This window comes from Antennarius striatus, chromosome 17 (genome assembly GCF_040054535.1).
Source record: "Antennarius striatus isolate MH-2024 chromosome 17, ASM4005453v1, whole genome shotgun sequence".
NCBI classification, from domain to species: Eukaryota; Metazoa; Chordata; class Actinopteri; order Lophiiformes; family Antennariidae; genus Antennarius; species Antennarius striatus.
Genome location: NC_090792.1, coordinates 17,986,096 through 17,997,923, shown reverse-complemented (window position 1 = coordinate 17,997,923; position 11,828 = coordinate 17,986,096). Strand labels below are relative to the sequence as shown.

The 11,828-nt window shown below is 49.0% G+C and overlaps 1 protein-coding gene across 2 annotated transcripts; it reads right to left on the bottom strand.

The window, feature by feature from the left end:
- Positions 1-236: 236 nt before the first annotated feature.
- Positions 237-11,452, bottom strand: slc7a14a (solute carrier family 7 member 14a). 2 transcript variants are annotated; one of them, XM_068339620.1, is made up of 10 exons: positions 10,989-11,452; positions 7,040-7,469; positions 6,715-6,951; positions 5,310-5,527; positions 5,082-5,228; positions 4,795-5,003; positions 4,571-4,718; positions 2,909-3,404; positions 2,597-2,833; positions 237-550 (listed from the first exon to the last, which is right to left on the bottom strand). In XM_068339620.1, the coding sequence occupies exons 2-10, from the start codon at positions 7,344-7,346 to the stop codon at positions 264-266; spliced, it is 2,286 nt and encodes a 761-aa protein (XP_068195721.1). In that variant the 5' UTR covers positions 7,347-7,469; positions 10,989-11,452; the 3' UTR covers positions 237-263. The 2 variants fall into 2 exon arrangements, with proteins under 2 accessions (XP_068195721.1, XP_068195722.1); XM_068339621.1 differs by having other exon boundaries at positions 11,027-11,452.
- Positions 11,453-11,828: the final 376 nt, after the last annotated feature.

The window sequence follows — 11,828 nt, the reverse complement described above, 5'->3', positions numbered from 1 at the left end:
TGCGTCCCTCGCTCGTCACCTCCTCCCGCATCCTGCAGATTCTCACGATTTATGTTGCTATGACGATAACAAGCGAGGCGACCTTGAGGTTTGTGGGCCGAGATGGGTGGGTGGGTGGGTGGGGGAACGTCCCACTGCCGATCTAGCCCAAGGGTAAAGACACACAAACACATTCATGCACTCTGCCCCCCCCCCGCCCCGCCCCACCACCACAAGCACCCCCCAACCCAGGGCAGCAGACGAGTACATTCAGGCTCCTCCTCTCAGAAGTCCATCGGATCCTCCCCCGCGAGGCCGTGATTAGCGGTCCTGCCTTTCGCTCCACTTTCATCACGTTTGTCGTCAGGAGGAGGGGTCAGGCCCGAGCCCCCGCCTTCCGGCGTGCCCCACTGGTCCGAGGCGGGGGGGTAGAAGTCGTCGTCGAAGCCGCAGAAGCCTTCGTCGACGCCCTGGTCGTAGCGCTGGTAGGTGGAGGCGTGCACCTCGTTCTCTCTAGCCGTGATCTCCAGGGTGCTGTTCCACATGCCGTACCCGAAGTAGATGAGCACGCCTGAGGAACGCAGGGGTTAACATACGTGTAGGATGAACCACACTTCCTGTCACGTGACCGAAGCACCGCCACATCAGAATCAGTAAATCAACTGCAGTAATCCCTTGCTTGTTCGCGCTTCAAGATGCACCGCCTCACTACATCGCGGATTTTCAGTAGGCAGTCACATGATAGCGTACGGGCATGCTATTGGCTGACAGCGTCCTGAATTGCGCTGCGTTCCGAGACTCACGGAACAAAATCATTCCATCGGTTTTTAAATCACATCCATGATGTTGACGTGAAAATTCAGCGAATTCCGTGTTGGTGCTAGTGATGCTAATCTGGAAGCTAACAGATGGACACTTCCTGTTCAGGGAGGAGCAACAGGGCCTCCAAACAATTACTCTTTGGCTCTTATTGGTCCATTTATGCACAAGGAGCTCACACCGGATCTCAGGAGGAGCTCATAAAACCCTTGTCTGACAGAAACCGACTGAAGGTCACTGAAGGTCACTAAAGGTCACTAAAGGTCACGTAAGCGGATGACTTCCTGTTTGCTCGTCTCTGCTGTCTGTTTATCCTCCTTCTAATGAAGTCCTTGGTGGAGATTATGTTATTGAATAAATGCTAGCCGATCAGTATCAGTATAGATGTAATCAATGCAGTCACATGACCTGCAGGCGGTTTATTGATTGATCGTAGGCCATTAGTTTCCTAAACAAGGCGTGTCACTCACTCATTTTAACGGCGGATGCTTTTATAGCTTGTCGAGTTCATTTAATCTCCATCATTATTTATGCATCGCATCCTATTTATTTGATGATAACGGCCCCCCCAGGGGCATTAAAGCTGAGTCTGGTGAGAGGAGACCGTTTAACGCTTTCAGTCATCAGGATATTGATCTGATCAGAAGGATATCGATAGATATATTGATTCCGCTGTGAAGGGAACTGAGCAGGAATTTGAGCACGGAATAAACTCTTCTGGATTTTAGTTCAACATTTTTTTCTCTCCTCCAACCAAACAGGAAATAAAAGCCACAGCAGCTTCATTGTTCTTCCTTACAAAAATAAACGGAGCGAGTAATGGAGGTACGCCGTGAGGTTTACTGCCTCTCTGGGCCAATAAGAGGCGTCATTTCACCGCTGAGGAAACTGATCTCGCCATTGTTTAAAATAAAGAATAAAGAGGTGACAAACAGACGTGAAGATCTTTCTGGGTTCATCTCCTCCAGCTCTTCCTCCTCCACCAATAGGAAGACTCCGACCCCCAGGAGGAGCACCAACAAGATTCCATATTTCTTAACAGGAACCAAAGTGTCTTAGCGGTTTTCATGGGAGGCTTTAAAATGACGGACCGCCCTCTTTGACATGTGTTGAAGTTAATGAGGTGAACTGAGTTAAAATTTAGCAACGTGGAAGCTACAAATGCAGGCTAAAGTCTGCCGACCAATCAGAGAGAAGGACATTTCAGATCTGCAGTAGTGCAAGGTATTTTAGTTTTTTTTGTAGAAATCTAAAATATGATAACATAATAATAATAATAATAATAATAATAATAATAATAATAATAATAATAATAATAATAATAATAATAATAATAATAATAATAATAATAATATGGTCCCAAATTGACTATAGGTGTGAGTGTGTGCTTGTCTGTGGACGTGTGGTGTCGCACCCGGAGTGTCCCCTGCCTCATGCCCCCAGTCGGCTGAGGGTCCAGCATCCTGCAACCCGCAACAGCGGATGAAGTGGATTTAGAATATGAATGAATGAATAATAATAGTAATAATAATAATAACGATAATAATAATAATAATAATAATAAAAATAATAATAATAAAAATAAAAATAAAAATAAAAATAATAATATAATAAAAATGGCTCAACGGCGCGCTGGCGTTGCACCCGGAGTATACCCTGCCACACGCCCCAAGTTTGCCGAGATAGGCTCCAGCAACAGCGGAAGAAGCGGGTGGTGAAGATGAATGAATGAATACTAATAATAATAATAACAACACAACATGTGAACTTTGACCTCTTCAGAGAGGCGGTCACTCACCGATGATGCACCAGATGGAGAAGCGGATCCAGGTGATGGCCGACAGTTTGAGCATGAGGTAGATGTTGACCAGCATGGCGGAGGCGGGGACAAAGGGGACGCATGGCGCCATGTAGGGCAGCCGCTTGGGGTTCTCAGGCTGCTGGAGGATGATGAGGACCAGCAGGGCGATGACGACGATGAAGACGATCAGCAGCAGCAGAGCCCACCAGCGACCCTCCCCGATGAGACCGGACCCTGGAACGGACAGGAAAAAGGAATTATCTCCCGGCGCCGTCGGGCTGCGACTTCCCGTCTTGAGTTTGTTCTCACCGAAAATGATGAAGGAGCAGAAAGCGAAGATGAAGATGAAGAGGAGCAGCACACACACGGTGACGGTCTTCCCTGTGGCCACCGTCGGCCTGTCCATCTTTCCGGGGAGGCCCAATCGGATCCTCAGGGTGTAGTAGCGTGGGCCGATGAGCTTCTTCAGCCTGCGGGACACCCCGCCCTCGGACTCCTCCGCCTCGATGCCGGTGGTCATGTCCACCGTGCCGTAGTTGGGGTGGCTGGCGGCGTAGGCGGTTTTATCTGGTTTGCCAATCAGCATCTCGTTGTCGCCCAATGAGGGCAGGTTTTTGGCTCCGCAGGTGTTAGTGGGCGGGCCCCCATACTCCTCCGCCTCGCTGGTGGGCGAACACGCCTCTTTCTCGCACTCCGCCAGGACGCCCTCCCTCTTCTTGCTGTTCTGCTCCTCGGACAGGAAGTTGACGAAGCCGTGGATGTCGCCCTCGGGTTGGTACCGCAGCAGGAGGACGCACAGGCTCACCTGGAGAACAGGTAGACGGACCGTTAACGGAACGAAAACCCGGCTTTATGGCGCGTTCACGAGGATTAGTGAAGGTCTGACAGGTAACGTCTACCTGCAGCTTTACACTAGTCCCAGCAGGTGATGCTAACAGCTAACAGGATGCTACCCACACAGGTGTCTGGCACATGTTCAAATTCAAATTCAAAAAACTTTATTTGTCGCCGAGGGACAATTGAAGGCACATAAAGAAGGTTTGGCGTTCAAAAAATAAATGCGAAGAAAAAAACCCCGGACTGAATACACAGAAAACCAACATTAACACTAAAATACACAATAAACAGATACAGTAGGTACAACATAAACAGGTGTGTGCAATGGTGTACTAAATAAAGATATCTAGACCCTTCTTATTGTGGCAGCATTATGTGTATTAGTGTGAAGGCTGTAAAAGTGCAAACATACAGCATAAAAATAAACAGTATAAACATAAACAGTGTGAACATAAAAGGTGTAAATGTAAATAATAAACATAATGATTAAATAATGACAAATACATTGTTTATGTTAAGTAATAATTCAAAACCTAATGAGTTCAGAACCTAGTCAGTTTAACAACTAGTTAGTTCAAAATTTAGCTATTTTTAAAACCTAGTTCAAAATCTAGTTAGTTTAAAAACTAGTTAGTTCAAAACCTAGCTAGTTTAAAACCTAGTTCAAAAACTAGTTCAAAACTTAGTTTAAAAACTAGTTAGGTAGTTAGTTAGTTCCAAACCTAGTTAGTTCAAAAACTAGTCAGTTTAAAAACTAGTTAGTTAGTTAGTTAGTTCAAAAACTAGTCAGTTCAAAAACTAGTTCGTTAATTCAAAAACTAGTTGGTTTAAAAACTAGTTAGTTGGTTAGTTTAAAAACTAGTTAGTTAGTTAGTTCCAAACCTAGCTATTTTAAAACCTAGTTAGTTAAAAAAACTAGTTAGTTCAAAAACCTAGTTGGTTTAGAACCTAGTTAATTCAAAATGTAGTTAGTTTAAAAACTAGTTAGTTTGCTATTTCAAAACCTAGGTAGTTTAAAACCTAGTTGGCTAGTTCAAAAACTAGTTCGTCCAAAACCTAGTTTGTTCAAAACCACGTTCTAAAAAAATGTTTCTGGTTCTAACTGGTTCTAATGGTTCTCCCTGGGGTTCTCACCAGGGTGTAGGCCAGCAGCGTCCCGATGGACATCATCTCTATCAGGTCTCTGAGGCTGACCAGGAGGGACAGCAGCGCGGCCAGAAACCCCGACACCACGCAGGCGATGGCGGGCGTCTCCGTGTAGGACGACACGCTGGCCAGGAACCTGAAGGCACGGCGAGACGAGGCGGTTTGATCACAACATTCAGACAAATAAAGTAAATAACAACAACCGGACTGACTTAAAGAGAAGGCCGTCCCCCGCCATGGCGTAGATGACCCTGGGCATGGGGAACAGGGACCCCAGGAGGGACACGGTCAGCCCAGCGATGGAGCCCACCGCCACAATATACTTGGCAAACATGCATCCGTGTACGGCGAACATCTCCATCAGGGGGGCGTCGGCGTCAATCTCGCTATAGGGGACCATCAGGGTCAGGATCACGGAAACCTGCCAACAAATAGATGTGTTCGTTAGCGATGAAGCTAACCCTCCGCTGCCATGGAAACCGATCTATCCGTAACTCACAGAGACGTAGGCGGTGAGGCAGGTGATGAGGGAGGCGGTGATGGCGTACGGGATGGAGGTGTTGGGACTCTTGGCTTCCTCTCCTGTGGTGGCGATGATGTCGAAGCCGATGAAGGCGTAGAAGCAGGTGGCGGCTCCTTGCATCACCTGCAGCAAACCAGAGAAAAGACGTGAAGACAAACAGCTAGCCACTCAGCGTAGCGGCTAGACTATCTGCGTACGTCGTACCCCCGACCATCCGAAGGGCAGGAACCTCCCCTCGTCCCAGTTCTCCCCGCTGACGAAGAAGAGGCCGGCGATCATCATGAACACCCAAACGATGAGGTTGATGATGTTCAGGACGTTGTTGAAGCCCACCGAGTTCTTCACGCCAAGAGCGACGATCACCGTCACCAGAAGCGCGATCAGCAGCGCCAGCAGGTCGGGGTAGGCCTGCTCACCTTTACCTGAGGACACAAACGCAGGAGACAGTTGGACGATGTGCGTCTTCCCAAACAGGAAGTATAATCCGATCGGGAACTGGAAGAATGCTGCAACTTTCAGAAGAACCGCAATGCTAATAATGCTACCAATGCTAAAGATGTCACATGTTTAGACGTCACACGTCACATGTCCCAAAGGAGGCGTGACCTTTGCTCAGCTGACAGGACTTCCTGTGTTTTCCACCAGTGTTAGCTCACTGTCTGCCTCCCAGAGGCACACCTTTGTTTTCTAAACAGATCTGTAATGGAGCTCCCATGCAGTGGAGCCTGGGGGCCCCTCCCCATCATAATGAAGATGATGAGGATGATGATAACAATGATGATGATGATGATGATGATGAAGATGTTCATTGACTCAGCCATCAACACATTTAATCCATCGTGATACAAAGACAAGCCCAAGTAAGCAAACAAGTCATCAATAACACACACATACACGCACACACACTCACACACACACACACACACACACACACACACACACACACACACACACACACACACACACACTGAAGCATTAAGTTTCCATCAGTGGAACAGCTGGTCATGTAACCACAGGAAGAGACGGTGAGGGTGGCGTCACCAAATCAACACAGATGCCCCCCGCCCCCCCATCCCAGGTCAGCCCCCCCCCCCCCCGCGGGATGGTGTTGTTTGTCTCCTGGACACAATCGGGACGATCCGTCTCTGCGGCTCCTGACCAACCAGAATCTTTCCTGGACCAGAACCAGAACAGTGACTCAACCAGAGGAGTGTGTCAGACCCGTTTCCATGGCAACAGGGTCAAGCGGATCACAGATGACGGTTGTAATCAACAGCTGATGGTTCAACTGGTTCCGTTTGTGGAACACGCTTCTCTCCGTCCTGTCTCATGCTGCTCAATCGAGTGGTTAAATCTTTGGTAAAGCGAAAAATAATGGCTCCGCCTCTTTGCCCATATATGGGAGATTATGAACAACAATGTGGTCAGCTGGTGAAAACACGCCTCCTTAGATTAAAGGAGAAGAAGCAGACAGTCCCAACAAAAAAACCTTTTAATTCACTTTAAATTCTATTTATTTACTTACTTACTTATTTATTTATTTATTTTTATTCTAACAATCTCCGATTCTCATGACCCTGCCAACGAAGCCTCGCCGTTCGCCACTCACCCAGGCCGTTGAGCGTGCCCACGTGTGATATCATGAAGTTGCTGATGCTGTGATTGGCCAGCGAGTCAGCCATGCTGCTCAGGGCCGACGCCCCCGCCGCCGTCCCGATCAGGTACTCCAGGATCAGGTTCCAGCCGATGAAGAACGCCACGCACTCGCCCACGGTGACGTAGCTGTAGGTGTAGGCGGAACCTGTGGTCTTTGGCACGCGCACGCCAAACTCGGCGTAACACACTCCTGTGGGATGTGAACGCACACGCATTCCATCATCATCATCATCATCGTCATGGGGGGAGACCTTCAAGCTGCGGTTCTGATAACCCACCTGACAGGATGGAGGCCACAGCCGCGATGATGAAGGACACGATGACTCCGGGCCCGGCCATCTCCTTAGCAACCAGCCCCGACACCACGTACATCCCCGTCCCCACGCAGCTGCCCACCCCCAGCGACACCAGGTCCACCGTGGATAAGACCCGCGCCAGTCGGGTCCCGTGTGAGCTGGTGCCCGGCATGGACGAATCCAACATGGACTCCACCGGTTTGGTCCTCAGGACGCGGGACGTGAAGCTGTTCCAGCCGGCGGCCCACTGGACCCTCCGGGGGTCCAGCTTCCCCACCAGAACGCTCATGGTGAGGGAGGAAGTCCACAGATTTCAGGAAAAGAAGAAGAGTTCAGGTCTCAGGTGAAAGATGAAGGTCTGGGTTGTCCTCTAAAGGGTCCGGTCCTGGTTCAGGGGGACGCCATCTTGGTTCTGGAGAGGAAACAATGCAACAGAAACATGAGTGGTTCATTATGTTATATTATATTAATATTATATACACATTCATTTTTATCATAAACGGGCTTTATTGTTATGTATTTTGGTTTTTCATTCTCATTCAGGTCACATGACCAGAACCAGACTTGAATCTGATCCGGGATCAGGTGTGAATGAGGCGGTTCCTCATCTATTTCCTGTCAGCCCGCCTCTGATTGACTGATTCACCTGTCGCTCAGGTGTGGAGTCTCTCTCTTTAGCCAATCAGAGCTTGACCACGCCCCTTTGTGAAGGTTTTAAAGTGGGGGAGGGGCGGCAGGAGGGTGTGTCATCTGAGGCCTCCGACCTGGACTCTTGACAGGTAAGTCGGTCGTCACACTTCCTGTTTCTGACTTTTGAGCTTTTAAAACCAGAGATCTTACATGATGCAGCGCATTCAAACAAAACTTTATTAAACTGTTGATAATGTGAGTAACCGTGTGATGCTAATCAGAGGATTAGCAACATGCTGCTGCTTAGGACTGATTACTTTGTGTGTGTGTCGAGTCCAAGGGATGACAGTGGATTTGACAGAGATGAGATGAGATGAGATGAGATGATATGAGATGAAGGAGCTGCTGCTGTGTTTACAATCTCCTTAAACCTTCCACTAAACGCTAAACACATATTATGAGTCTGCCGCCAGCGGAACCCGTCATTACCCTCATCAGCACCGCCTCCAGCATCTCCATGTTCCCTCTCATCTGTCAGAGCATCTCGCCGGCCGTGACTAAGCTCGTCTGAGCCCCACCCCACCCCACTCCACCCCCCATCGCCGATGAAGAACAGCTGAGAGCACTTGAATCCACTCCAATCCTAACGCAAAACTTAACCCCGCCCACCAGCAGAAGGAGGAGGAGCCACGATCGCACTGCGACGTTTGGAATTCTCGCTACGGGTTAATAATTTATTCATTTTGAAATGACAGAAACCGACCCCCACCCCCCCCCACCAAAGAAGAAGAAACCAGATGAAGAAGAAAACATAATGTGGGGGATGGATCAAGAGAAGAGAAGAGGAGGAGGATGTTTATTGATCCGTTATATTTATCAGGACTGAACCGGTTTATGACCAGGAGATGAAGATCGGGTGCGATCCATCAGCATTCTGTGCAAACCGGCTCTTCCTCCCCTCAGAGCAGTGGTTTCTGGGTAAGGCGTGTCATCTGCACCTGGTGTCAGGTGTTCCATCACCCAGACCGGGCCACGCCCAGGTCCGCCTCCTCATCACCGTGGAAACCTGGGATACTGAGTCCAAATCAGATGTGTTCTTCTGTGTTCTAGACCAGAACTGAAGGTGCTCCTCTTCCTCATCATCATCATCATCATCAGCTCTCAATTACCCATCTCTCCCTCTGTTTCTGCCCGACATCTACCTGTGCTGTCCAGGTTAAAGATGTGTGTGGTCGGCTAACGCAAACACAGGCTGCCTCCATCCACACCACAAACAAACACCAGCGCCGCCCGACTAGCAGTGAGCAAACAGCTGCGCTAACGGCTAATGAGGAGGAGGAGGAGGAGGAAGAGTATGGGTGTAGTTATGAGGTGAAACTTCTGCTGTGGCTTCCTTTAGTATCGGAGCTCCTTCTCCATAGTATGACTCCATCAGTGACTGATGGAGACCGTCTGGTTCCTCCATCTTTCTCCATCTCTCTCCTCCGACTCCGGCCTCTATCCTGTTGAGCCAATGACAGACGAGTCTGCTGATGACAGACGTAAAGAGACGCGTGATTGGTTCTGATTAAATTAGCCTTTCAGTGCGGAGATAAAGATAAAGATTTATGTATTTGTGTGTGTGTGTGTGTGTGTGTGTGTGTGTGTGTGTGTGTGTGTGTGTGTGTGTGTGTGTGTGTGTGTGTGTGTGTGTGTGTGTGTGTGTCTGTGTGTGTGTGTGTTTACGCATGATTTAAAGAATGAAATTACTCAATGTAATCTGATTACACGCCGTTCCGGGGTCGTCCATGCATGATTGATCCACAGGTGAAAAACGTTCCCGTTATTGATCATCAGCATCTCTGATGAAGATGATAGTGGGAGGAGCCCTGAGGAAGATCACCTGCTGCTCCCTGTCGTTTAGCCTTCATTAGCTTAGCATTAGCTACGCTAAATTCAACTCCAGGCGACCAGGAAGCTAAGACGTCTCCGTCAAAGCTACGAGCTAACTCTTCATGACGTGATGACATCATTGGTTGCCGTTGGAGATAACGGGGGGTTACTTGGCTTTCTACAGTGGCGTTGGCATTTTTAGCAGCATTAGCCAGAACACAGACAGATGCTAAGTCGTAGCGTTGTGTTAGCATCATGCTACAAGACTCGTGACACGAACGGAACACCAGTGCATGGGTCAACGGGACGGTACCGACCCGGCGTGCAGCTGTGGTGAGTAAATCATCACCGCTTGCGCTCATTCATGTTTAGAGCTGACAGAAAGTTGTTGCCATGGAAACACCTCAACGGAAACGGGAGACACCTGAGACCAGATCAGACGCCCAAAGCTTCCTCCTGCAGCGCCGTTCACCAGCCTGCACTCGTGAAGCCGAGTCACCGAGTCAGGGAACGAGTCACCGAGTCAGGGTACGATGTCAGGACTCCGGAGGAAAATAACGGCGGCAGCATCAGGTTCTGTTCAGGCGATCCGACTCAAAGCCTCTGCTGACATCACAGCCCGGCTCAAATGTGAACATCTGTCACTCAGCTGTCATGTGATCATTGATCCCCTTTTCACGAGTCAGTGTTCACGAGTCACGAGAGATGCCAACGACAAACAAAAGTGAGACGACTCCTGGTGAACACACCTGAATGGACACTACGCAGATCATAGGGTGATCAGAGGGTGATCACCAGCTATTGATCAGCTGGCGATCAGATGGTGTTCAACTATTGATCAGCTTATGATCAAATGGCAAATAGCTGGCTATCAGCTAGCGATCAGATGGTGATCAGGTGACCGTCCCTCCTCTCTTTTGGTGTTTACGTGTCCGTGCATGATGATGATGATGATGATAATGCAGATTGACATCACTGCTCAGGACATGTTTATATGTAAACAAAGAGGCACGCTCCGCATTCATTCAGGTCACATGACCAGAACCAGATCCTGATGGAACCGGACACCTGTGGATCCGACAGGCTTCACTTTCTTATTGAACAGGTTCCACACGTCATCACAACTGAGAACGAGGGAGGAGGAGGAGGAATTAATGATGACCTTATGACAGAGATAGAGAGGGGTGGGGGGTGGTGTGGAGGAGGAGGGGGGGTGGACCGGTCATCAGGGATTAGCCCAGTTCTCCAGCACATCCACCAGGAAGGGATGGATGGATGGACAAACCAGAATCACTGTCTTTAGCTCCATCCCTTCCAAACAGCCTCTTCCCGCTGCTTAACCACCAATGCCATCGATCCATTGATCAGACTGAACGTATCGATCGCCTCACACCTCCTGACACACCTAAACGCGCTCCGCTCGCCTCACCTGCACAAAGGAACACCGGATCGGATCAGACGTCCCACCTTCCTCCGGTCTCCGGTGTCGATCCGCTGCAGCTCCGGTCCGGCGGGAGAGGCGACCTCAACGGAGGGATCTCATCCAATCACCGCAGCTCTACCAGGGCGCCGCGTTATGCGCCATCGCTCTGGAAACAACGGCACAAAGGAGGAGGAAGAGGAGGAGGAAGAGGAGGAGGAGGAGGGAGGAAGGTGATGCAGATGGAGATAAAGAGAGAAGTGGTGGAAAAACACTCGCCGTGGAGGATTAAAGGATGCTGCAGTCGGTCACAGCATCAGCAGCATCTCCGGGAGGAGGAGGAGGATGGAGAGGAAGAGGAGGCTGGGATAAATTATTCACGAGCCCGTCACGTGACACGGTGTTTTATGATTCCGGTTACTTTCCCGATTTGACGCGACACGGCCCCGCCCATCCCCGCGATTCCTGATCCGACACGAGCCCCTCGAGCATCTCTTGACTTCCGGTTCCCAGTGACAGTTTATCCCCTTTATGGAATTAACGCGTTTTTAATTCATAAAAATTTACAAATTAATACAAATATTCTACATTTTTAAAAAAAAAAAGAGTTTTAAATTAAACTCAATAAATATGATTAAAAATGAAGACGTTGTTCCAAAAATGTTCAAAACTCCAAACAACACTCAACTTCCTGTTTCTAAAATGAAGACAATGAATTGTTAGCGTGGTTAGCTTAGCAAAGCATGGGCAAACGTAGCAGAAAAAGGGGCGGGGCCTGCTGTTTTGATGAAGGTCTCTAGGCAACCATCAGGATGGATCCAGCTGTCTCCTCCTCCTCCTCCTCCATTG

Coding starts and splice junctions, on each gene's coding strand:
- slc7a14a (XM_068339620.1), bottom strand. CDS start 7,346: ATGAGCGTTCTGGTGGGGAAGCTGGACCCCCGGAGGGTCCAGTGGGCC. Junction 5,004..5,081: donor GCCTCACCGCCTACGTCTCT/GTGAGTTACGGA, acceptor ATTTGTTGGCAG/GTTTCCGTGATCCTGACCCT. Junction 551..2,596: donor CTCCATCTGGTGCATCATCG/GTGAGTGACCGC, acceptor TGCGTTCCTCAG/GCGTGCTCATCTACTTCGGG.